The following is a 26643-nucleotide window of genomic DNA, read 5'->3' as shown; positions in this document are numbered from 1 at the left end:
TTTTTACGGATTAATTTGTGAAGGACCTGGGGGTTTCAAGTGCTCACTATGCATCTAGGTAAGTGCCTTGGGGGGTCTAGTTTCCAAAATGGGGTCACTTGTGGGGGAGCTCCAATGTTTGGGCACACAGCGGCTCTCCAAACGCAACATGGTGTCTTCTAACAATTTGAGTCGACAATTTGTTAGCGGACACCATGTTGCTTTTGGAGAGCCGCTGTGTGCCCAAACATTGGAGCTCCCCCACAAGTGACCCCATTTTGGAAACTAGACCCCCCAAGGCACCTATCTAGATGCATAGTGAGCACTTGGAACCCCCAGGTGCTTCACAAATTGATTCATAAAAATGAAAAAGTGGAAAAAAAAACACTTTTGATTTTTACGGATTAATTTGTGAAGGATCTGGGGGTTCCAAGTGCTCACTATGCATCTAGATAGGTGCCTTGGGGGGTATAGTTTCCAAAATGGGGTCACTTGTAGGTGAGCTCCAATGTTTGGGCACACAGCGGCTCTCCAAACGGGACATGGTGTCCGCAAACAAATTGAATGGAAAATCGGCTCAAATTGTTAGCGGACACCATGTTGCGTTTGGAGAGCCCCTAATGTGCCTAAAAAGTGGAGCTCCCCCACAAGTGACCCCATTTTGGAAACTAGACCCCCCAAGGCACCTATCTAGATGCATAGTGAGCACTTGGAACCCCCAGGTGCTTCACAAAATGATCTGTGAAAACAAAAAAGTACTTTTTTTTTCACAAAAATTTTCTTTTAGCCTAAATTTTTTAATTTTCACATGGGTAACAGGATAAAATGCATCCTAAAATGTGTTGGTCAATTTCTCCTGAGTACACTGATACCTCATATGTGGTCATAAACCACTGTTTGGGCGCATGGCAGGGCTCAGAAGAGAAGGAGCGCAATTTGACTTTTGGAGCTAATTTTCCATTCAAAAAGTAAAATGGCGCTCCTTCCCTTCTGAGCCCTGCCGTGTGCCCAAACAGTGGTTTATGACCACATATGAGGTATCAGTGTACTCAGGAGAAATTGACCAACAAATTTTAGGATGCATTTTATCCTGTTACCCATGTGAAAATTAAAAAATTTAGGCTAAAAGAAAATTTTTGTTAGAAAAATAAAAATGTTAATTTTTTTCTTCCATGTGGCTTTAGTTCCTGTGATGCACCTGAAGGGTTAATAATCTTCTTGAATGTAGTTTTGAGTAGCTTGAGGGGTGAAGTTTTTGGAATGGTGTCACTTTTGGGTGTTTTCTGTCATGTACACCCCTCAAAGGGACTTCAAATGTGATGTGGTCACTAAAAAAAATGGCTTTGCAAATTTTGCTGGAAAAAAGAAAATTTGCTGATGAACTTTGAACCCTTCTAACTTCCTACCAAAATTTTTTTTTTTTTCCAAAATTGTGCTGATGTAAAGTAGACATGTGGGAAATGTTATTTATTAACTATTTTGTGTCACATCACTCTCTAGTTTAGCAGAATAAAAATTCAAAATTTGAAAATTGCAAAATTTTCAAAGTTTTTCCCATATTTTTGATTTTTTCACAAATAAACGCAAATATTATCGACCTAAATTTAATACTAACATGAAGCCCAATATGTCACGAAAAAACAGTCTCAGAATCGCTAGGATCCGTTGAAGTGTTCCAGAGTTTTTACTTTGTAAAGGGACACTGGTCAGAATTGACAAAAATGCCAAGGTCTTTAGGGTCAAAATAGGCTGGGTCCTGAAGGGGTTAAAGGAGGGATACCAACAATTTTGACCATGTGTGTATATATATTCGTAGGGTCTGCCATAAATAAAGGATTGTATTTTATGATCCTACGTGCATATGGCAAAATGCAGATGTTGGTGGAAAGAAAGACTGGCATGCAGCCTTATTCTCATCACCCTATTGACATAAACCTTTATCGTCTGCTAACCTAAGTCTACTTGTTTATGACTGGGTTGGAAGAAAAAGCTGTCATGAAAACTAGCTTTAGGCTATGTGCACACAACGACCTTTTCAGGCGGATTCTGCCTGGAATCCATCTGATAATGCGGGGAAGATGCGCCCCATAAAATGAACATAATGCACAGCAATGTAAATAGACTTTGCCATGAACATGTTTAGTGTTATGTCAAGTCTTTTAACTAGAAACCCTGAAGCATTTAAAAGAAGTGACATGTTCAGACGACTTCCGCCGGGAAACCACCCTCTCTTTATACTTGAAATTTTAGAGTAAAAAACATCGGTGGTGGAGCTGCCGCATGAACGTTTGCAAAACCGCAGTTGAAGCTGCTTTGGAAAAACGTCCACCAGCTTCGCCTGGAGAATCTCGGCGCAGGCGCATGTGCACATAGCCTTAGTCTTTCTACAAACTGTATGTGAAGTTTTTACTGTTCATAGCTGGCTGGAATTTCCCTCTCACCAATATGACTTTATGTAAGAAATTATTGATATGCAAATATTCCATGTGATAAGATTATTTGTGCCTCTGTAGGTTTGTACGCAAGTCACATCTATTGTTATTGCTGCATGTACAGTATGTTTTATTGGTGATGATGTTATATACAACTTGTTGAACAAGATATGTGTAGATGTTTCTATATTCCATGATTCCATTGCTAGTTAAGAACTGTTCTCTTCTGATTTCCTCTTGCTCTTGAATATTTAACTAGAGGATTGTCCATCTCTGGTCCTCAACAGCCCCCCCAAAATACTGAATTTCATGGTCTCTTCACATGAGCTCCAGAGAATCTTCCTGATTGACTCATACGTAGCCAACATCTATGCTGTAAAGGGAACCTAAAAAAGACTGCACTGTCTGGGTTGCTTGAAAGACAAGGTTGGGGATCAGTATTCCACAAATCTGTGACTTACAGATTTTCATCCTTTTTTAATGCTATTCCTTAAACTTTTTTCTTTCTCTGTGTTGATCCTGTGTTTTCTATGTTATACATGTCATCAGTGTTAGCTCTACTCATGTGATAAGCAGAGCTGTATTATAACCAGTTTTCTTCTTATTTTGGACAGCTTATACAAAGAATCAGGTGGACATCGCTACCCAGGGCTGGTTCATTGGACTCATGTGTGCAGTCGCTCTTCTGGTGCTCATCTTATTGATTGTTTGCTTCATAAAGAGGAGTCGAGGTGGAAAATACCCAGGTGCGGGGAGCATACTTCAACCCTATATTATCTTGCTTCTATGATTTCTAGATAAACACGCATTTCTCCGATTTATTTCTGCATTTGCATCTCTTAAAGAGGTTTTTCCACGAACAAAAGTTCATTTTAAAAACTGTCTGTGTCTGACCGTGTACAGAACATGGTCTGATCATACCACAGCTCCTGGGCAGGGGAGGAAGCAAAAGAGTATACAGACATTACAACAGGGGATTCATTTTGTGAGGTAAAATATTGTTTAAAAACAGGCAGTGAAATATTTTACCTCACAAAATGAATCCTCTGTGATCCCGTGCTGTAATGTCTGTATACTCTTTTGCTTTCTCCCCTGCCCAGGAGATGTGGTATGATCAGACCATGTTTCGTACACGGTCAAACACAGACAATTTTTAAAATGAACTCTTGTTCATGGGAAAACCCCTTTAAGTGTTAACAGAGGCCATTTTATTAGGTACATTTACAACGGAGAAGATAGCTCCCTCGTGATATTCATTTAGGCCTCAGCACTCTGAACGTTGCTCAGTTTGTTATGGGGAGTCTAATGCGAGCCATGTAAACAGTCCCACACCACACCAACCCGAGTTTGTTACATAGAGCAATGTGGTTTAGAGCAAATTTAGAACTTACCAAATTGACCAAACCAGGGATTTTGGTGATCCTGTGTGTTGGGTAGTCCATTTCAGCTTCTTAGCCAGGAGGATTGGAGCCAGTTGTGGTCTTATGCTACAACTTCCTGTACACTTAGTGTTCCTCTGTATATACCAGTGTAAGACATTTAGCAGTGCTTTAATTTGTTCTGTCTGGGACTTTGTCTGAATTCCTAAAAAACAGAATTCAGAGGTGTTCTTGAATGTCTCCATTTGCGCCCTTTTGCAGCAGTATCCATCTTTTCAGAGGGGCATAAGAACATGGTCTAATACATTTGTTTCATTATAATGAGTGGCCCCATTAGGGGCACATCTGATTCCTGTTTTTTAGTGAATACAGTATGTACTTAGCCTTCCACGCTCTTTTTTATATCTTTCATCCTTCTGTCACCATGAGCCCATTTGATTTACCTGCTTTGCCCTCTACCATTAATAAGGTATTTTTCATCCTCACCGGCTTAGAAAATCGATTTTTAAAAATACCCAATTATAGGAATTAATATTCAAGTCTCTTTTTTAAGAAACTCCTCCATTAGCCAAAGTGAAGAGTGGTTACAAATGGGGGTCTCTCTCACTGTGGAGGACTTGGCAGATCTCTGCATTACACAGACAATGTACTGATTTCAGTAGAAATTGTGTAATGCATAATTTCACCTGTGGAGGTGCTGCAGGGGAGTAGAACATCTGCTGTTGGGTTGTCACATTGTTTTATAGCTGATTGATATGAACATAGCAGTAAGATACCCTGTGATAAAGGTCAGAGAGGTTTTTAACAAAAACTTCAAGTAAGTTGTATGGTATGGTAACTTTTTGAAGCAATACGTTTTCAGAGAACATTAAAATTAGCCAGTTGTATTTGGCTAAACTGAGTATACATTGAGTCTGTAGAGTAAAATTATTCCACAATATTTGTAAGTATTGAACAATAAAACAGCTCACAAGATCTGTTTTGTTAAGTGTTGCAAATATAAAATTGACCTTTCTTGTTTAAACTCTTCAGTCAGGGAAAAGAAAGAAGTGGCTCTAGGTCCTGAAGATCAAAAAGATGACGATGGTTCATTTGACTACAGGTAAGAGCAGAAGGATATGCAAAGTCATTTTATCAGGACATTTACCAGGAAATACAGACTTACAAATTTATCCTAAATGTGCAATATACATAAAAGTGGAAAGAAACTAAAAAAACAATATGTATAGATACATAAATATATACATTACACAATGTGACATACAATAAAGACTATTTATGGTGATCATTATTATGCAGATAACACATACAGTTATATGAAAAAGTTTGGGCACCCCTATTAATCTTAAGCTTAATGTTTTATAAAAATTGGTGTTTTTGCAACAGCTATTTCAGTTTGATATATGTAATAACTGTTGGACACAGTAATGTTTCTGCCTTGAAATGAGGTTTATTGTACTAACAGAAAATGTGCAATCTGCATTCAAACAAAATTTGACAGGTGCATAAGTATGGGCACCTCACCAGAAAAGTGACATTAATATTTAGTAGATCCTCCTTTTGCAAAAATAACAGCCTCTAGTCACTTCCTGTAGCTTTTAATGAGTTCCTGAATCCTGGATGAAGGTATTTTTGACCATTCCTCTTTACAAAACAATTCCAGTTCAGTTAAGTTTGATGGTCGCCGAGCATGGACAGCCCTCTTCAAATGATCCCACAGATGTTCAATGATATTCAGGTCTGGGGACTGGGATGGCCATTCCAGAACATTGTAATTGTTCCTCTGCATGAATGCCTGAGTAGATTTGGAGCGGTGTTTTGGATCATTGTCTTGCTGAAAGATCCATCCCCTGCGTAACTTCAACTTTATCACTGATTCTTGAACATTATTGTCAAGAATCTGCTGATACTGAGTGGAATCCATGCGTCCCTCAACTTTAACAAGATCACCGGTGCCGGTATTGGCCATACAGCCCCAAAGCATGATGGAACCTCCACCAAATTTTACTGTGGGTAGCAAGTGTTTTTCTTGGAATGCTGTGTTTTTTTGCCGCCATGCATAACGCCTTTTTGTATGACCAAACAACTCAATCTTGGTTTCATCAGTCCACAGGACCTTCTTCCAAAAAGAAATTGGCTTCTCCAAATGTGCTTTTGCATACCTCAGCCGACTCTGTTTGTGACGTGCTTGCAGAAACGGCTTCTTTCGCATCACTCTCCCATACAGCTTCTCCTTGTGCAAAGTGCGTTGTATAGTTGACCGATGCACAGTGACACCATCTGCAGCAAGTTGATGCTGCAGCTCTCTGGAGGTGGTCTGAGGATTGTCCTTGACTGATCTCACCATTCTTCTTCTCTGCCTTTCTGATGTTTTTTTAGCCTGCCACTTCTGGCCTTAACAAGAACTGTCCCTGTGTTCTTCCATTTCCTTACTATGTTCCTCACAGTGGAAACTGACAGGTTAAATCTCTGAGACAACTTTTTGTATCCTTCCCCTGAGCAAGTATGTTGAATAATCTTTGTTTTCAGATCATTTGACAGTTGTTTTGAGGAGCCCATGATGCCACTCTTCAGAGGAGATTCAAACAGGAGAACAACTTGCAAGTGGCCACTTTAAGTAGCTTTTCTCGTGATTGCATACACCTAGCTATGAAGTTCAAAGCTCAATGAGGTTACAAAACCAAAAAAAGTGCTTTAGTAAGTCAGTAAAAAGTAGGTAGGAGTATTTAAAACAAGAAAATGATAAAGGTGCCCATACTTATGCACCTGTCAAATTTTGTTTGAATGCAGATTGCACATTTTCTGTTAGTACAATAAACCTCATTTAAAGGCAGAAACATTACTGTGTCCAACAGTTATTACATATATCAAACTGAAATAGCTGTTGCAAAAACACCAATTTTAAGAAAATATTAAGCTTAAGAATAATAGGGGTGCCCAAACTTTTTCATATAACTGTATTTACAATTCAATTCAATGGTTTTACATTTAAGAACATCTGCTCCTTAGAAGGTCTTAAAGTTTGGGTTCAATCACCGCTCTATTTATACAGAGCGATGGCTGTAACCGCGCCCCCTACAGTGACTACAGTCTAAGTGGCGGTGACGGGCAGGTTCAGAAAGCTATTACCCTGCAGATTAGCCAATGAATCTGCAGGTTAATAGCGTTTTTCATGTGACAGGTTCCCTTTAAATAACTTGTAAAAATCCCTGCGCTCCCCTGATTCTGCTCTTTACTTTTTTACTCTGCATCGCTCCATGGTAGAGATATTCACATTTGTTTCTTCTGGAGAGCACTATGTGAAATCTCTGCTTGCAGTCCAACCGGGTGTTTCTGTACAATCGTTTCTGGGGGTGTGCGCTTTCATTCTCCCTCCCAGTTGCTCCAAATCACAGCTCTGTAGCGTCTGACTGCTTGACTGCTAAATCAGCTGCTGAGCTGTTTTTGGCACTGTCTGGAAAGGAAGGGGTGAAATAGCGTCTCAATCAGGCGAGCTCAAGGATTTTTACAAGTTATATAACTCCGTTTTTTTGAGCAGCTGATAGGTCCTCTTTAAGTTCATTGATGATTGTAGGAATTTGTTTGGACTGTTACTGGGCCATTGCAACGTCATGATTCTCGTCTTTTGCAGTCACTCTGGTGTAAATTTGCTGGTATGCTTGGGATCATTGTCTTGTTACATGACCCAATTTCGTCCAAGACTTAACTTTTGGATAGATAGACATTTGACTTAGTTTTTCTCATGATTGCTGCTGTGCAGATTGTGCTTGCTGTCCATGAAAACAGTGTTTAATAAATATGCTACCATTCCTTAGTATCTCAATGTCACACTTGTTCAGTGCCCAACACACCGGTTCACAGCGTCACACACAGGACAGTCCTCCGCCGCTATCACAGACCGGCCTGTGCATGTAACGTCTGTGCCTTTGTCTCCCACTCGCTACCCAGGAAGGAGCGCAGGTGAGGGACGTCACTGCCTATGTGTCACCCTCTGTGCTTTGTGTGTGACAGACCTCCCTGAAGTCCTGAAAAACTTCCTCAAATAATCAATTAAATGCATAGACAAGCTTTGATATTGGCTGGAACACTCTACTGCCTCCCCATCTAAATCCTTGGCCAAAGGATGCTAACAGCGAAGAGCAAAGCTGGATAAAACTCCAGACCTAACAACCTAAACTGTGTTTAGTGTACCATGATGTCATGGATATAGATTATTCATCAGCCGCAGTGTTATGTGCTACCCTGCATCAGATCCTCTGAAGTGATCATTGTCAGCGTATATGTCTATGTGATAGCAACATGGTGTCTCTTACGGTTATTACAGTGTCTGCTTCTCTCTCCCCCTCCACATCTCTCTCTATTATATCACATATGGTCCTTCCTCTTCATAAAACATGCTCATGTGTCCATTTGTTCCATGAAGGTTTTTTGGAAGGTAGGAGAAATCCTTTTTACATAGTAGGCCTTAGATAACTATTAACCTAGTATAATATCAGCATTAATCCCCTTAACTTCCACTGATTACAATATAATGTGGGAGTACAAATTAACCTATCTTATTTCTAATTGACTAACTTAGCTGCTAGAATACAGTGCCTTATCTTAACGAAGCTTGTAGAGGGCACACCATTTATTCCTCGGCTGCATGCTGTACTGATTTTAACTAAAAAGGGGTATGGATGAAAGCAGAGTCCAGACTCGAGGACTCAACGGCAGTCTACGCACTGCCAGATACTTGACAGTTTGCATGGATCAGTAGCAAAGCTTCACACAACACAGAAATTAGTAGAAAATCCGGTAAGGAGCTGTCCATCCCTTCTTTTAGTTTCCTGTGTAATCCATGTGTGTATTGTTTTTTCGTAAAACATGTACAGACTGCAGCAGAGGGATGAAAAGATGTGTGTTGTACCTTTTAGTTTCCTCTAAGTTCACTACGTAGCTACTAACCTCCCCAAGTCAATACAGTCAAAAATAGATATATCTTCTAGCCTATGTAACTTTGACTTTGTGTTTGGGGTTTTGGTGCTAGAAAATACTTTGGTGGGTTGCACTGTTTGCGGTATCAGCAGTGGCTTCTATTTTGTCATACAGTTGTTGTATTCAATTTCCCGAGTCTCAGCCATAAATGCTTTTCATTTTCCTGTGTCTCTTGGGGGCATCCTTTATTAGTGCTCTCCTCGCCAGTCTGTCATTGGCAGATTAACAGCTGTGCCAGTCTCTATTTTAAAGGGGGACTTTTTATCGTCTAAAATAATGACATATTACCTTATGTCCGGTGGGGCCCTGACCTCTTGGACCCCCATCAATTCAGAGATTAAGAGGTTTCAGCGCTAGTTTAGTGCTGTGACCTCTTCAATATTTTTCCCTGCACAGAAATGCCACCGCCACCAACTATGCAGCGAGCTGCAGCATGACCCCATTAAAATGAATGTGGCTAGCCTGACTTTGTTGCACAGGCAGATGGCCAAATGTGCAAAGAAAACTCACAAAGGGGGCCCAAAGCTAATTCAGAGCTGCAGTTCTTTAATTCTCAGGATCAGTTCCAGAGTCCCAGAGGCGGACCCCCACAATCATAAAGTGCCATGCTACCACTATAGAGCTATTAGCTTGTAAAGTTTCTATGCTAACTTACTATATTAGCAAGCGGGCATTAGGGTGTTAGCAGAGATTCTTCACTGGAGCGGATACTTTTTCCCCTGCATGACGTTGCCCAATCATAAGCAGGAGGCGTCATTCCCAGAGAAAATCAGAACAGGCTTTCTCTGTGTTTTCTGGTAAGACTAATGTGTCTAACCTTATCACACTGAGCTCTCACTGCCAGCACATACTGTGAAAGGTCCTGGTTCATGATTCCTTAAACTAACAGCTATGAAGAATATTCAGGAATCTTTTCCTTTATCCATCCCCTTAGTTGTACTTTCCAATAACCTTGTCACAGATGTGTTTGTTTTTCTCCTCTCTGTATTTTTCATCAGAAAGTGAAGCTTTCACTTACAGGTATATTTATACTGAATATTACTACAATGCTTGGGTACAGTATGAGCCCATAGATCTCTGTGGGAGACATATTAGGGATCCGTACCGCAGGGGTCTGTAATATAGTTGTTTGTCATAGTAACAGGAGTGAATATTATGTGTTCAGTTATTTTGTACTTAAAGTGTACTCATGGTTTTCATTTTTTATATATGTTATTTCCCCCTTAAAAGTCAGCAGATTGTTGGGGTCTTGGTACATACTCTGCCTGAGACCTCCACTCATCTTTAAAAGATGGCTCACAGGCACTCACTTCAGCAAGCAACAGTGCTCCTGCATGAGCACACAGATCTAGGGCTCAATAGTAAGCCTATGGCTCCATACACCTCTCTGTGCCAGCGCCCATGCAGAACTGAGTACTTATGAGCTCTCTTAAAGGTTAGTAAAGACATGTGTCTCGAGACCTGCAACACTTTTTTAAGGTGGAATAAAATATAAAGAAAATTTAAAATGACAGGTAATCTGATCGTTGTAGATCACTGTGTATAGAGGAATGAGCATATTTTTTGTTTATCAGTATCAAAAAATATTAGTTGGTTCCAATAGACTTTCATGTTGTTACACATGAACGGAAGAGTCTTGAAAATCTTTGTATGAAATGTAAAGGAACCTTTGAAAACACGTTTTGGTCATTGAAAGGAGGTTTTGCCTCATGTTAATTGTTAGTATTAATATGGAAATCAACACTCCTGGCAAAGATCTGGTCTTCAAAGATGATTTGAATAAAAATAAATGTATTTAGAATAAAAGTTACAATTTAAAAAGGTTAATTAATCTCCTTCATTATGAGACATTTTAAAGCTAAATACTCCTATAGAGAAATACGCTGACATGTCTAAATACTTTAGTGAGCAACCCTAAGCCTTTTTACAATCCTGCAGCCCCAGCGGTACTGAAAAGCATGATCTGCATTTGACAGTAAAGCTGTACACAAAAAGTATAGGACATAACATACGTTTTATATACCTAACTATTCAAATGCATGAAACCATATAGAGAAACAGCTCCGTACGTCTGTCTACAAGGTTAGCAGAAATGGTTTAGCTGGACGCAAACACTGTACATTGTGATTTGATGCTGATAAGGAATATAATCAATACAGCTATTAGAATCTATAGTTAATTCCCAGAATATTCACAATTAAAACAGTCCTTTATTAGTTAATCATTAAAACCTAGATTGGCTAGAATCAACTTATATACTAATGACTAAATATCCCACATCCATATTCCTGTGAAGAACATACATTGATGCTATTAAAAAGATAAAGGGGGCCCAGGGAAATCTAGGGGGAAATCACCCTATAAACATACCTGTCTGGTTCCTACCTGGCCATGGAGGTTGCCATCATAATAAACCACAAATGGTGCCCCGCTCAACATCGGCTTACCCTGGTTTTCCCTTTTAGACCTTATATAAAAAAATCAGCTGCAAGGGTATAATAACTAATAATAGAAGGGTATAGTAACTAATAGTAGAGAGAGACATGTGACATACCATAGATGTTATATCAAAAAGACTGCTGTAACAAATGCCCTGCAGTCGATTCCTCCTGTCAGTACTCACATGTGCCAGTGCTAACATGCCCTTGTGTAGACCATCAGTGTCACGTAAGGTGTGGGAAAGGCTAAGTTCTACACTAAGGGAAGAGGAGGAAGAAGCCAAACACTAGGGAAAGTGGGAGTGGAGACCCCTAGGCAGATCTAATATCACCCTGCCTACCCTACCATCCCTATATAGTTCCACACCTATCGCCGAGCAGGGCCCCAAGCCTTGTATGTCCCTAGAGCTTGGCCCTAGATAGGGAGGGGGAGAGGTGAGCACTGGTCAGGCCCCACTACAAACTAAAGACAACAAGGTAGACAAACAAAGGAGATAAACTTAGCTTGGGCAGACACCAGAGCGATAACGCCAACTGTCCTCCAAGGGCACTAGAGAAGAAACTAGCCAACTGCTAGTGCTCCAAGCCTGCACAAAGGTACATAGAACTATCACTGGCGATTCCCTGGAGCAAACTGAGGGTTTTTAACAACCAAGCAAGGGTGTGTCAATCAGCAAAAGGAGGGAGGTCACCGCTGGGTCCTAAAGGAAGAAGGATTAAGAAGGCGTCTGCAATGCCAAGCGCAGTGACCTTCTACAGCCAGATCCAGAGCGACGGTCTGTTACACCTGACACACTTGTGACAATCAGGCCTGTAAATGTAGTAATAATATAGGTCTTATGACAAAGTATGTAACATAATCTGATAATTTTATGCTATGAAAACCAACACGTCAGTCAGTTGTTGCTAACAAGCCATGTAACATCAGATTAAAAAGTGCTACTGTGACTAGATAGTCAGTCCGATCTCTTAGTTGATTAAATAAATGTATGGATTATATTGAACCCAAAGAAGTTTGATGATTTGTGCTTTATTATGGTGCCAACCTCCCGCCATGTAAGAAACAGACTTATATGTTAATAGGGTGAGTTCTCCCTAGGTTTCCCTGAACCCCCTTTACCTTTTCAATAGCACTAATGTATATTCTTCACAGTATGATATGGATGTTATATAAGTTGATTCTAGCCAATCTAGGTTTTAATGATTAACCAATAAAGGACTGTTTTAATAGTGTATGTTCTGTGAATTGGTTTAGAATACAATGGACATTTTTTTTTGTTTAATCGATGATTGGAATCTATATTTATGTTATGCCCTTATCTCCACCACTTGATATGAAACTCTGCGCTCCTAGCAAACTTCTGGTCTGCACATGTGATTTGAATTAAAAGAAATGTATTTAAAGTAAGAATTACAATTCAAAAGGAATAGATAAAGATGAAAGATAAAAATACATATGTATGGAGATCTCTATGAATATGAGCGGGGGGATCTCTGTATATGGCAAACAGTAAAGCCAAAAATAGTAGTTCATACAAATAGTATAATTATTTAGTTTTCAATCTCAGATTGAACTAATCAATATTCTGCACAAAAAAGGCATAATTTTACATTATAAATCTATATCAAAATTGTCCTGTCTTCAAAAGACTTTGTAAGCACTTCAAATATACAATAGACTACAACAAGGCTTACCAGGTCGTGGGTGTATAGCCTGACAAGGATTAGAAGTGACACATAAATGGAAATAAAATATATATTTTATTGACACATGATTAAAAACACATAAAACAGGGAAGGTACTAATAGGGAAAATTTTGGAACGTTAAAGTTATACATGATTAGCGTAGTAACCTAGCAGAATACTTCTATAAATTATAAACTACGTGGCCTAAATCAAATTGGTGCCTATGAAGTATACCCAAATTAATTGCAACAATAATGGCCTCACGTTTAATATGCAAATTTTGGTCAATTATGCAGCATCAACTAGCTCACCTTTATGAGGTTAAAAATATCACTCCAGTTTTCAATTTGACCACTTGGTTTCATATAGCATATTTTATCGCAAATTCACATGAGGTTTAAAGATAGTACTTAATAGTCACTGTTTATTCCAATCATGTGAAATAGGGATATATTGCAAGTTATTACCAATATAATTAATGTGATACAATTAAAGAAAAATGGCAAATTGATAACATACTACTCCATTAAGGGTTAAATCCAATCAATAGAGGAAATTGATTCTGTGCATATATAAGTTATGAACCCAAATATAAGTTCATTATATAAATATCAATGATGAGGTGTGAAGAATGGCACCGGAGAGACCCCACAAAATCCCACCACTGCCACCACTTGTGAAGAATGGCACCGGAGAGACCCCACAGAATCCCACCGCTGCCACCACTTGTGAAGGATCCACACCTCGCCACCCGCCTGACGTCCCAATTATGTTAGACGGAACACGTGATACAGATCTGTCCTTTGCACTAACGTGACGTTCTACACCCCTCGGGGATGCATAAGGTCAGATTGGTATAGTTCTACACAGACTCCCCTTGTCCGCACGGGTACAGGAAGGCACCGGGAGTGAGAAGAGGTGGCCCACTCAGTCACTGACGTGGCACCACACTCGCTTACACCCCGGACAGGCTGAGAGGCCCCTTCCACTGACCCCAGTGAAACAGAACCTTGTCGGCCTGGTAGAGATGCCAACAGTTTCTATTAGATATAACGGGACTTATATCGGGCCAGAAACCAGCCCCTGTAGCGTGTTCGTTGGACCGAACAACGGATGTGAGGATTCGTGGATCGAGATAAAAGAGCAGCCCAAGGTTAAATTATATATTTAATCGTCTTAGGGACACACTAGACAATACACTATATACATAAGGATTATACATACACAATGGTCAGAGATGCAAACACAATAGTAGTGGTACAAAAGATATAAGCAGTTATTAAGAGTCAATTACCAGTCAGATGGAAGGCCTGGCTCGCGGGGGAGGGACTGCCATATGGGAGGCTTGTGGGTCCCTCTCTCTTTTCTGTGACTTCCCTCACACGATGTGTCGTCGTGACCTCCCCAGAGAAAAAGGACTGGGCTAGGGCTCCAAGAGCATTTAACCTCTCTGGGTCGGGTCACTCCCCTTACTGCCCCCTGGCTGGACCTAAATCTCCACCGCTGGCCTCCCTCAGCTAAAAACTCCAAAAGACTTAAATGGGTTATACTTCCTTAATGGATGGTCCTAGGGAGCCGGTTCTGGTGTCATCGGATCCAGCCGGGCCCCTGCTACGTGTGGAAACCAAACACAGTGGCCCTAGGGGTCTCCGAGGGGCTGTGCCAGGTATCTCCCCATCCCTACGCGCTAGACAGGGCTGGAAGCCAGGATGACATTCCCCATTCTCTTGGGATCTCGAAAATCTAGGTTATGAATAACTAAGACATACGGTATTCCCATAGCTCGGTATTGGATTATAATTGTCTGACACAAAGGGAAGGCCGCTTGGCTTGGATCTTCAGTGGGTCTTTCTGTAGCAGCTCCCCGGCTGGGAGCTGCTGTGAGTTATTTGTCACTCACTATCTCTCTGCCCCCTCCCTTCTTCTTAGCTGCAGAAGTGTCCGTTTACAGCTGTACACTGTAGACCTTTATAATCCCCTGCCAAACAGGATATAATAATTATGGGATTATCGCTCCAATATTCTTCACACCTCCCATCTTTAGAGGGCGCTAGGGTGTTCCCCCACATGCCCATCCGCAACTTCCCCTTGTTAGGATAAACTGTCGGCAATGCCATGGTCACGGCCCTTTTTGTGGCGAACGGCGAAGTGGTACTGATGGAGCGCGAGGCTCCAGCGTAGCAACCTCCCATTCGTTCTGGATACGGTGTGTAACCCGCTGAGGGGGTTATAGTCTGTTTCCATGGTGAATTGGCGCTCATACAAGTATGGCTGCAGCCGCTGCAGGCTCCACACAATTGCCAGACATTCCTTCTCCATCATGGAGTAGGCCACCTCCCTCGGCAGGAGCTTCCGGCTCAGGTACAAACAGGGTGTTCATGGCCCGTAGTGTCGACCTGGCAGAGCACAGCACCGAGGCCAAAGTCACTGGCGTCAGTCTGCACTACAAACGGCCGTGTAAAGTCGGCTGTTTGTAGTACCGGGGAGCTAGAAAGGGCGGTCTTCAGCCCCCGGAAGGCCGTCTCACAGTCGTTTGTCCAGTCGACTGCGGAGGGCAGCTTCTTCTTGGTGAGATCTGTCAGGGGCTTCGCCAGGCTACTATGGTGAGGGACGAACCTCCTATTGTACCTGGCGGTACCCAGGAAAGACATCACGTTTTAAAATTGATTATGTTTTGCCTTTATATGAGTAATACTTTATAACCTTACAACCTGATCATTGAGATTTATATAATGAACTTATATTTGGGTTCATAACCTATATACAGTGGTGGCCAAAAGTATTGGCACCCCTGTAATACTGTCAGATAATACTCAGTTTCTTCCTGAAAATGATTGCAATCACAAATTCTTTGGTCTTATTATCTTCATTTAATTTGCTTGCAAGGAAAAAACGCAAAAGAGAATGAAACAAAAATCAAATCATTGATCATTTCACACAAAACTCCAAAAATGGGACAGACAAAAGTATTGGCACCCTCAGCCTAATACTTGGTTGCACAACCTTTAGCCAAAATAACTGCGAACAACCACTTCCGGTAACCATCAATGAGTTTCTTACAATGCTCTGCTGGAATTGTAGACCATTCTTCTTTGGCAAACTGCTCCAGGTCCCTGATATTTGAAGGGTGCCTTCTCCAAACTGCCATTTTGAGATCTCTCCACAGGTGTTCTATGGGATTCAGGTCTGGACTCATTGCTGGCCACCTTAGAAGTCTCCAGTGCTTTCTCTCAAACCATTTTAGAGTGCTTTTGGAAGTGTGTTTTGGGTCATTGTCCTGCTGGAAGACTCATGACCTCTGAGGGAGACCCAGCTTTCTCACACTGGGCCCTACATTATGCTGCAGAATTTGTTGGTAGTCTTCAGACTTCATAATGCCATGCACACGATCAAGCAGTCCAGTGCCAGAGGCAGCAAAGTTACCCCAAAACATCAGGGAACCTCCGCCATGTTTGACTGTAGGGACCGTGTTCTTTTCTTTGAATGCCTCTTTTTTTTTCCTGTACACTCTATGTTGATGCTTTTTCCCAAAAAGCTCTACTTTTGTCTCATCTGACCAGAGAACATTCTTCCAAAACGTTTTAGGCTTTCTCAGGTAAGTTTTGGCAAACTCCAGCCTGGCTTTTTCATGTCTCGGGGTAAGAAGTGGGGTCTTCCTGGGTATCCTACCATACAGTCCCTTTTCATTCAGACGCCGACGGATAGTACGGGTTGACACTGTTGTACCCTCGGACTGCAGGGCAGCTTGAACATTCAGGTCTTTGGAGATGGACTTGTAGCCTTGAGATTTCTCATGCTTCCTCACAATTTGGTTTCTCAAGTCCTCAGACAGTTCTTTGGTCTTCTTTCTTTTCTCCATGCTCAATGTGATACACACAAGGACACAGGACCGAGGTTGAGTCAACTTTAATCCATGTTAACTGGCTGCAAGTGTGATTTAGTTATTGCCAACACCTGTTAGGTGCCACAGGTAAGTTACAGGTGCTGTTAATTACACGAATTAGAGAAGCATCACATGATTTTTCAAACATCGCCAATACTTTTGTCCACCCCCTTTTTTAGGTTTGGTGTGGAATTATATCCAATTTGGCTTTAGGACAATTCTTTTTGTGTTTTTTCATTGAAGACAAATTAAATGAAGATAATAATACCAAAGAATTTGTGATTGCAATCATTTTCAGGAAGAAACGGAGTATTATCTGACAGAATTGCAGGGGTGCCAATACTTTTGGCCACCACTGTATGCACAGAAGCACTTTCCTCTATTGATTTAATTTAACCCTTAATGGAGTAGTATATTATCAATTTGGTATTTTTCTTTGATAACTATATCACATTAATTATATTGGTAATAACTTGCAATATATCCCTATTTCACGTTTGGAATAAACATTGACTATTAAGTACTATATCTTTAAACGTCATGTGAATTTGGGATAAAATATGCAGTGATATTTTTAGCCTCATATGGCTTTGTGCCCACGATGCAGAAATGAAGCAGAAAATTTCTGCATCATTTCTGCATCTCCCTGGCAGAAAAAACGCATGCGGATTGTACATGCGTTTTTTCCTGCGGCATACATGCGTTTCCGCATGCAGATTGACAAGCGCTTTCCAGGCGATTTTAGCATCACCTGGAAAGTGCTTGACAACTAGGTCACACTATATAAATCCATGCAACCGGCATGGATTTATATACTGTGACCGAAAGAATGTTTAAAAGAAAAAAAAAAAACTATACTTACCCTCCGATGGCCCGGCGTGTGCTGCCGCGTTCGTTCCTGGCTGCCGGGATATCGCGAGACACTGCGCTGAAGGGCCTGCGGTCACATGACTGTGACGTCACCGCAGGTCCTTCAGTCCTGCCCGCAAGTACAGGGAAGGAGACCGGGGGCCGTCGGAAGGTGAATATAATCTTTATTTTTTATTTTATTCTTTTTTTTACAGGTACAATGGTACCCAGGTCTGGATGAGAGTCTCCTCTCCTCCAGACTTGGGTACCATCCGCACATTGAAACGCATATAATCCGTGAGTACAAATGTACTGACACGGATTATGTGCGTCTCAATGCAAGTCAATGGCGGCGATTACGCCGCGCTTCCGCAAAAAGAATGGACATGCCGCAGATTTTTGAGCACAGCATAAACGCTGTGGAAAAATCCGCAGCATGGGCATTGAAAGTGCGGAATTGCATAGGGGACCATGGCCGAAGGCTTACCATGCGTTTATCATGCGTTTACGCTGTGGAAATTTCCGCACCAAAAACGCATGAAATACGCATCGTGGGCACGCAGCCTAAAGGTGAGCTGCTTGATGCCGCTTAACTGACCAAAATTTGCATATTAAACGTGAGGCCATTATTGTTGCAATTAATTTGGGTATACCTCATAGACACCAATAATTTGCATCAGGCCTCATAGTTTATAATTTATATAATTATTCTGCTAATTTACTACGCTAATCATGTATAACTTTAAAGTTCCAAAATTTTCCATTTTAGTACCTTTCCTGTTTTATGTGTTTTTATTCATGTATTAATAAAATATATATTTTATTTCCATTTATGTGTCACTTCTAATCCTTGTCAGGCTATACACCCACGACCTGGTAAGCCTTGTTGTATTCTACAGGGTGGGCCATTTATATGGATACACTTAAATTAAATGGGAATGGTTGGTGATATCAACTTCCTGTTTGTGGCACATTAGTATATGGGAGGGGGAAAACTTTTCTAGATGGGTGGTGACCATGGTGGCCATTTTGAAGTCGGCCATTTTGGATCCAACTTTATTTTTTTCAATGAGGGTCATGTGACACATACTTGTTGAGAATTGCATAAGAAAAACAATGGTGTGCTTGGTTTTAACGTAACTTTATTCTTTTTTTTTTTGTTTGTTTTTTACAAGTTTATGACCACTTATAAAATGTGTTCAAAGTGCTGCCCACTGTGTTGGATTGTCAATGCCACCCTCTTCTCCCACTCTTGACACACTGATAGCAACACCGCAGAAGAAATGCTAGCTGTAACATACCTGGCGGCGTCCTTGCATAGTGGTCCATTTCCCACTGTGCAGGAGCGCGCACTTGATCTCCTGTCCAGAATGTCTCTCTGGCTTCCCTCCATGCTGTCTGTTTGTGTCTGTTTCTGCTGCTTAAGGGCGGCGCCCGATCACTTCCTGCTTTTTGTACCTGCTGTGGGTCACACCCCTTGTGCGTCCTCAGCCTATTGCTGTCTGACACTTGGTATATAGCTCAGCAGCTCCCTTCTATCCCTGCCTGAGCATAGTGTTTTCCTTCAGTGTGTGCTTGCACTCTGAAGGTGCCAGGTCCCGTCTTTGTTTCCTTGTCTGCCTTTCCTGGAGGCTGTATTTCCAGGCCTGTCTGTACTTAGTCCTGTATGTCTCCTGCTTTGCGGTATTAGTTCCCGTGTCTGAACTAAGTCCTGTATGTCTCCTGCTTTGCGGTATTAGTTCCCGTGTCTGAACTGAGTCCTTTCTGTGTTCTCTTGTCTGTCCTGTCTGAATACGCTCCTTGCCTGTTCGTTCCGCCTTCTAGTGGCCGATTTCCTAGACCCGCTCCTGTTTCTGGTCTGTCCTGTCTGAACACGCTCCTTGCCTGTTCGTTCCGCCTCTCTGGGGGCCGTATTCCCAGACCCGCTCCTGTATCCCGCTGCAGTGTCGGTCTCCTCCGTACACTCAGTTCCAGTCTGAACTCTCTCCTATCCTTTACCTGTTTTGCCTCTATGTCCGTTCCCTTCCTTTTTCTGCAGAGTCTGAACTCGTACCTAACTCCTGCCTGTTGTCTCTGTACTCCCGTTTGTGAGTTTGTGGTCCACTCGCTACTTCACTGCAAGTACCCTGTGGGTGTCTGGCTCTGTCTTTCCCTTCCTGTCTGTTCCGTGTGAACAGAGTCCTGTCCTGCCCTGCTTCTGCCCGCTGCTCTGGCAGTCCTGTCCTGCCCTGCTTCTGCCCGCTGCTCCGGCAGTCCTGTCCTGCCCTGCTTCTGCCCGCTGCTCCGGCAGTCCTGTCCTGCCCTGCTCAGCCTTGTCTGCACTCTAGCTGTGCTTGCCTGTAACCCTCTGCCTGTATTGTTCCTGAGTCCCGGTGTGTACTGGGTCCTATCCCGCCTGTGTTCCTACCTGCTAGTGCCTCCCTGTCTGCACTCTAGCTGTGCTTGCCTTTACCCCCCTGCCTGCATACCCGCCTGCCTGCATTCCAGTCGTGCCTGCCTATACCCACCAGTCTGTGTGCCAGCCTACCACCCTGTTCCTGTATTCCCCTGTGTGGGTCGACAGCCGTGTCCGGGGTCTGTCCTGGAGTAGCACCTGGTCCCTCTGCTCGGTTCCTCCTTGGTGCACTGGCGTCGTATGCCGTCGTGCGACCCTGGTCGGATCGGGTGAATACTTAGTCACGCCCCTCCAGGCATTCACTCTCCGGCACGGTCCAGTGGAATCACTACAATCACACGCACATGCCGCTTAGCCCGGGCGTGTGCATAACAGCATGCTCAGGCCATGGTTCCCGTTGAGCCCCACGGCCTTCGCCCTCTGAGAAGTTTTCCAGCGAATATATGCATTAAAATAAATAAATAAATTTTTTTTCTCTTAGCTGAGTTCCAGGCGAAATTACGCACCGTCCAGATGGATCTATCAGCTCTCGTTCCTGCGGATCCGCCACGTTACTATGGGGATCCAAGACAGTGTCGTGCATTTGTGGAGCAATGCATGCTACACTTTAAGGCCTACCCTCTCTACTTTCCTTCCGATTGGGCTAAAGTGGCCTTTATGATGTCTTACCTGGCGGGTGATGCCTTGGAATGGATCAACCCCCTATATGAAACACAGGATCCGATCCTCCGGGACCTAATGGCCTTCCTGGTGGCCTTTCTAATGGTCTTCGATGATCCTAACCCGGAGGCTCCTGCTGAAGCTTCACCTCCCAATATCCCGGAGCAGCCCCGATGGGTAATGTGTGTGGGTAGCGCAATAGTCCTCCAGCCCAATGAGACTACTGCCCACCCAGAATCCTCACAGGGTGACTACGCTTTCCGGAATACTTCTCTCAACCTCAAGAGGCAGTCCAGACGTGCTAGACGTAGAGGCAAGCCGTCACGCCAGGGTCTGTCCTCCCTGAGACCTCCTGACCCCAACCTTGAAGTCCCTACTGAAGCTTCATCTCCCTGTATCCCGGAGAAACCCCAATGGGTAATGTGCGTGGGTAGTGCACCAGTTCTCCTGCCCGAAGAGACTTCTGCCCATCCAGACTCCACACAGGAGAACTTCCTGCACCCGGCATCAGATGCTTCTCTCTCTTTAACCGGTGTGCATGTCCAAGGATGCTCCAAAGCTGTGGTTACCTCTGAGTCTGTGCACCTCTACTACCTGGCGGAGGATCCCCTGTTGCCTCCTGAATCCTCCGGGATACCACTCGATGACAAATGGAGAGAGACTTCTCTACACCCGGTACTCAATACTTTGTCCGCTTCGTCCTGTGAGCCTGACAATGGGTACCCCAAAGTGGTAGTTACCTCCGAGTCTCTACACCCCTCCGACCAGGCGGAGGATCTCCAGTTGTCTCCTGAACCCTTCGGGGTGCTACCTGGTAACGAAAGGACAGAGACTCTCCTATACTCTGTACCTGATACCTCGCTCGCTTCGTCCAGTGAGTCCAACCTAGTGTACTCCGAAGCAGAAGTTACTCCCGAGTCTCTACACCCCTCCGACCAGGCGGAGGACCTCCAGTTGTGTTCAGAACCCTTCGGGGTGCCACCTGGTGGTGAATGGACAGAGACTTTCCTATACTCGGTACCCGATACCTCGCCTGCTTCCTCCAGTGAGTCCAACCTAGTGTACTCCGAAGCAGAGGTTACTCCCGAGTCTCTACACCCCTCCGACCAGGCGGAGGACCTCCAGTTGTGTTCAGAACCCTTCGGGGTGCCACCTGGTGGTGAATGGACAGAGACTTTCCTATACTCGGTACCCGATACCTCGCCTGCTTCCTCCAGTGAGTCCGACCTAGTGTACTCTGAAGCAGTTGTTTTCTCTGAGCCTCTGCACTCTTTTGACCCGGCGGAGGACCTCCAGTTGTTTCCTGAATCCTCCGGGGTACCACCAGATAACAAAGAGACAGTGACTTTTCCTCATTATGTACCTGTTAACCCGTCTATTTTTTCCTGTGAGCTTGACAAGATGTACCTCGAAGCAGAGATTACCCTCTAGTCTCTGTCCCCCTCCAACCCAGTGAACGACTGGTCCTCGAATTCCCTGCGGAAGATTCTGGCAGGTCTGAAGAAGAGGGGGCGTAAGGGGGGAGGTACTGTAACATACCTGGCGGCGTCCTTGCATAGTGGTCCATTTCCCACTGTGCAGGAGCGCGCACTTGATCTCCTGTCCAGAATGTCTCTCTGGCTTCCCTCCATGCTGTCTGTTTGTGTCTGTTTCTGCTGCTTAAGGGCGGCGCCCGATCACTTCCTGCTTTTTGTACCTGCTGTGGGTCACACCCCTTGTGCGTCCTCAGCCTATTGCTGTCTGACACTTGGTATATAGCTCAGCAGCTCCCTTCTATCCCTGCCTGAGCATAGTGTTTTCCTTCAGTGTGTGCTTGCACTCTGAAGGTGCCAGGTCCCGTCTTTGTTTCCTTGTCTGCCTTTCCTGGAGGCTGTATTTCCAGGCCTGTCTGTACTTAGTCCTGTATGTCTCCTGCTTTGCGGTATTAGTTCCCGTGTCTGAACTAAGTCCTGTATGTCTCCTGCTTTTCGGTTTTAGTTCCCGTGTCTGAACTAAGTCCTGTATGTCTCCTGCTTTTTGTATCAGTTCCCGTGTCTGAACTGAGTCCTGTATGTCTCCTGCTTTTTGTATCAGTTCCCGTGTCTGAACTGAGTCCTGTATGTCTCCTGCTTTGCGGTATCAGCTCCCGTGTCTGAACTGTGTCCTGTATGTCTCCTGCTTTGCGGTATTAGTTCCCGTGTCTGAACTAAGTCCTGTATGTCTCCTGCTTTGCGGTATTAGTTCCCGTGTCTGAACTGAGTCCTTTCTGTGTTCTCTTGTCTGTCCTGTCTGAACACGCTCCTTGCCTGTTCGTTCCGCCTTCTAGTGGCCGATTTCCTAGACCCGCTCCTGTTTCTGGTCTGTCCTGTCTGAACACGCTCCTTGCCTGTTCGTTCCGCCTCTCTGGGGGCCGTATTCCCAGACCCGCTCCTGTATCCCGCTGCAGTGTCGGTCTCCTCCGTACACTCAGTTCCAGTCTGAACTCTCTCCTATCCTTTACCTGTTTTGCCTCTATGTCCGTTCCCTTCCTTTTTCTGCAGAGTCTGAACTCGTACCTAACTCCTGCCTGTTGTCTCTGTACTCCCGTTTGTGAGTTTGTGGTCCACTCGCTACTTCACTGCAAGTACCCTGTGGGTGTCTGGCTCTGTCTTTCCCTTCCTGTCTGTTCCGTGTGAACAGAGTCCTGTCCTGCCCTGCTTCTGCCCGCTGCTCTGGCAGTCCTGTCCTGCCCTGCTTCTGCCCGCTGCTCCGGCAGTCCTGTCCTGCCCTGCTTCTGCCCGCTGCTCCGGCAGTCCTGTCCTGCCCTGCTCAGCCTTGTCTGCACTCTAGCTGTGCTTGCCTGTAACCCTCTGCCTGTATTGTTCCTGAGTCCCGGTGTGTACTGGGTCCTATCCCGCCTGTGTTCCTACCTGCTAGTGCCTCCCTGTCTGCACTCTAGCTGTGCTTGCCTTTACCCCCCTGCCTGCATACCCGCCTGCCTGCATTCCAGTCGTGCCTGCCTATACCCACCAGTCTGTGTGCCAGCCTACCACCCTGTTCCTGTATTCCCCTGTGTGGGTCAACAGCCGTGTCCGGGGTCTGTCCTGGAGTAGCACCTGGTCCCTCTGCTCGGTTCCTCCTTGGTGCACTGGCGTCGTATGCCGTCGTGCGACCCTGGTCGGATCGGGTGAATACTTAGTCACGCCCCTCCAGGCATTCACTCTCCGGCACGGTCCAGTGGAATCACTACAATCACACGCACACGCCGCTTAGCCCGGGCGTGTGCATAACACTAGCACAGGCTTCCAGTATCCGTTGTTTCAGATGCTGCACATCTCGTATCTTCACAGCATAGACAATTGCCTTCAGATGACCCCAAAGATAAAAGTCTAAGGGGGTCAGATCTGGAGACCTTGGTGGCCATTCAACTGGCCCACGACGACCAATCCACTTTCCAGGAAACTCTTCATGGAGGAATGCTGAGACCTGACACCCATAATGTGGTGGTGCACCATCTTGTTGGAAAAACTCAGGGAACGTGCCATCTTCAGTGCATAAAGAGGGCAACACATCATCATGTAGAAATTTCAGATATCCAGTGGCATTGATTTTTCCATTGATGAAGAATGGCCCCACTATCTTTGTACCCCATATACCACACCATACCATCAAGATACGAGATGTGCAGCATCTGAAACAACGGATACTGGAAGCCTGTGCTAGCATTTCTTCTGCAGTGTTGCTATCAGTGTGTCAAGAGTGGGAGAAGAGGGTTGCATTGACAATCCAACACAATGGGCAGCACTTTGAACACATTTTAAAAGTGGTCATAAACTTGTACAAAACTCATGAAAGAATAAAGTTACATTAAAACCAAGCACACCATTGTTTTTCTTATAAAATTCTCAATAAGTTTGATATGTCACATGACCCTCTTCCCATTGAAAAAAATAAAGTTGGATCCAAAATGGCCGACTTCAAAATGGCCGCCATGGTCACCACCCATCTAGAAAATTTTTCCCCCTCCCATATACTAATGTGCCACAAACAGGACGTTGATATCACCAACCATTCCCATTTAATTTAGGTGTATCCATATAAATGGCCCACCCTGTATAGTTTTACATTAATTAGAAGAACACCAGTAGATGCCTCACTCTGCTTACATCTATTCTGAATCATGATACATCGCATTCGCCATACATCCTAATGTAAAGCATAAAATCACATATTGTACCAGGCTGGCCAGGATTCAGTAAATGTCTGGCATTCCCAATTATTGTATCTGCAAACTGCTGCATTGTCAAATTTTCCTACATGCCAAAAAATAAACAGCAGAACTCAGCAGATAATGTGCATTTATATACAATTGGCCTTGTCAGCACTGCCGGCCATCTGCGAATAATGCCAAGCACAGGTTGTTGGGTATTATACTTTCTTCCAGGTTTCTTTAACACTACAAAGCTTAACAGAAGCTCTTGCATATATGATCAGTGCTTTAAAGACCATATATAAAGCCTTATAACAGTAACACATAAATTCTGTTGTATTGTTTGGGTTTTAGAGGGTGAAGGGGTATAATAAGCTTATAACTTTCCCAGCATATTACGTATTCTGTTTGAAAAGCAGAGAAGCCAGATCTGGTCATGAAATGTCCTACTGATGTAGTTGATGGTTTCGACACACTACGGCTATAGCTTAGTGCGCTTTTTGTGTAGCATGCCACTGATCTAAAATTAATGGGACAGACCACTCTGTTATAATCTCACTGATTAATGTTTTCTTAACATTGTCCAACTAAATAAGAATCCTAGGTGTTATAATGCCAAATATCATAAAGTCTGAGATCCTACAACTATTACATTGCCAACCATAACTGTACTTGTTTTTTCTCATTTCCTAGTGATGAAGACAACAAACCACTTCAGGGAAGTCAGACCTCAATAGATGGAACCATAAAGCAACAGGAGAGTGATGACAGTCTTGTGGATTATGGTGAAGGAGGAGAAGGACAGTTTAATGAAGATGGTTCTTTTATAGGGCAGTATACAGTTAAAAAGGACAAGGATGAAACAGAGGGTAATGAAAGCTCAGAAGCCACCTCACCGGTCAATGTCATATATTCCCTGGCATAGGACAATTTACACTCCCATCCCATCTCAGATACTACCACCTCCATGTCTTTGCCTCTCTAAACTCTCCTGGGATTACAAGATACCCTTTCCTCCCAGCTAGATTACGATAAGAAACATGCAACTGCGCTGATTCCTACTATCATTACAACCTCATCTGCAGTTGGGAAAACCACCAGGAGACATGGAATCATGGACAGCTATCCTCTTCTACAGCTGCTACATTCTTTGTCCACCGTCATGCACAGTATTACCTGCTGGGACATCTCCCTTATCCACGCCTTTCAATCTATTGACTGTAGTTCCATTGGGTTCCACAGGAGGAAGACATAGTCACTGCGGTCTGATGTTGACTCATTCTAAAAAAAGAAGAATTACCGGCCTTCACCTCAAGATCATAGTTTTGCCCCAGAAGATGACAACTTCTGATTGGGATGAAAGGAACATTTTTTTTTTATTTTGCAATGTGAGAAAGCAATGGGATGGGTGGTCTAAAACACCTGGTTAATTAATCCCTATCTAACAAAGATGTTATGATAACTATTAATTTCCCCTACCTCTTTATTTTTAATGTGAACTTTTTTGTTGTGCTCCAGGGTGTTCTGTAATATAGACCACATAGGGCAATAAGGCACTCTGGATCTGGGTTGCTTCATTATCATGCCCCCCCCAGGACAGTATTGAATCCTCTGCTATAACTGCTTGTGGGAGCCTGGCACTGCCATTGGACATGCCCCAACATCATGGAGCGGTTGTCCATTGATTGTAGCTGCTACCGTCACATATCTCATTGTCTGATTTTCCACGGGCAAACTTCTGCCATTAAATCTTTTTGCTGCCAGAAGGATATGAGGGGAGCCGCATGGTAAACCAT

The 26643-nt window shown here is 43.6% G+C and overlaps 1 protein-coding gene across 18 annotated transcripts in view; it reads left to right on the top strand.

Annotated features, from left to right (window-relative positions):
• The window catches only part of NFASC (neurofascin), a 165695-nt gene extending 139916 nt beyond the window's left edge, over nucleotides 1-25779 (top strand). For all 18 annotated transcript variants that reach the window (XM_073666996.1, XM_073667024.1, XM_073667018.1 and 15 more), the window contains 3 exons: nucleotides 3026-3157; nucleotides 4823-4892; nucleotides 25541-25779. In XM_073666996.1, coding sequence (XP_073523097.1) covers nucleotides 3026-3157; nucleotides 4823-4892; nucleotides 25541-25772 — 434 coding nt within the window. In that variant the 3' untranslated portion in view covers nucleotides 25773-25779. The remainder of the gene's footprint in view (nucleotides 1-3025; nucleotides 3158-4822; nucleotides 4893-25540) is intronic.
• The last annotated feature ends 864 nt before the right edge of the window (nucleotides 25780-26643 follow it).

Source organism: Phyllobates terribilis, unplaced genomic scaffold (assembly GCF_046119375.1).
Source record: "Phyllobates terribilis strain yellow unplaced genomic scaffold, ASM4611937v1 Scaffold_2__4_contigs__length_985480577, whole genome shotgun sequence".
Taxonomy (NCBI): domain Eukaryota; kingdom Metazoa; phylum Chordata; class Amphibia; order Anura; family Dendrobatidae; genus Phyllobates; species Phyllobates terribilis.
The sequence above is the reverse complement of the archived record's forward strand: the minus strand, read 5'-3'. Positions and strand labels throughout refer to the sequence as shown.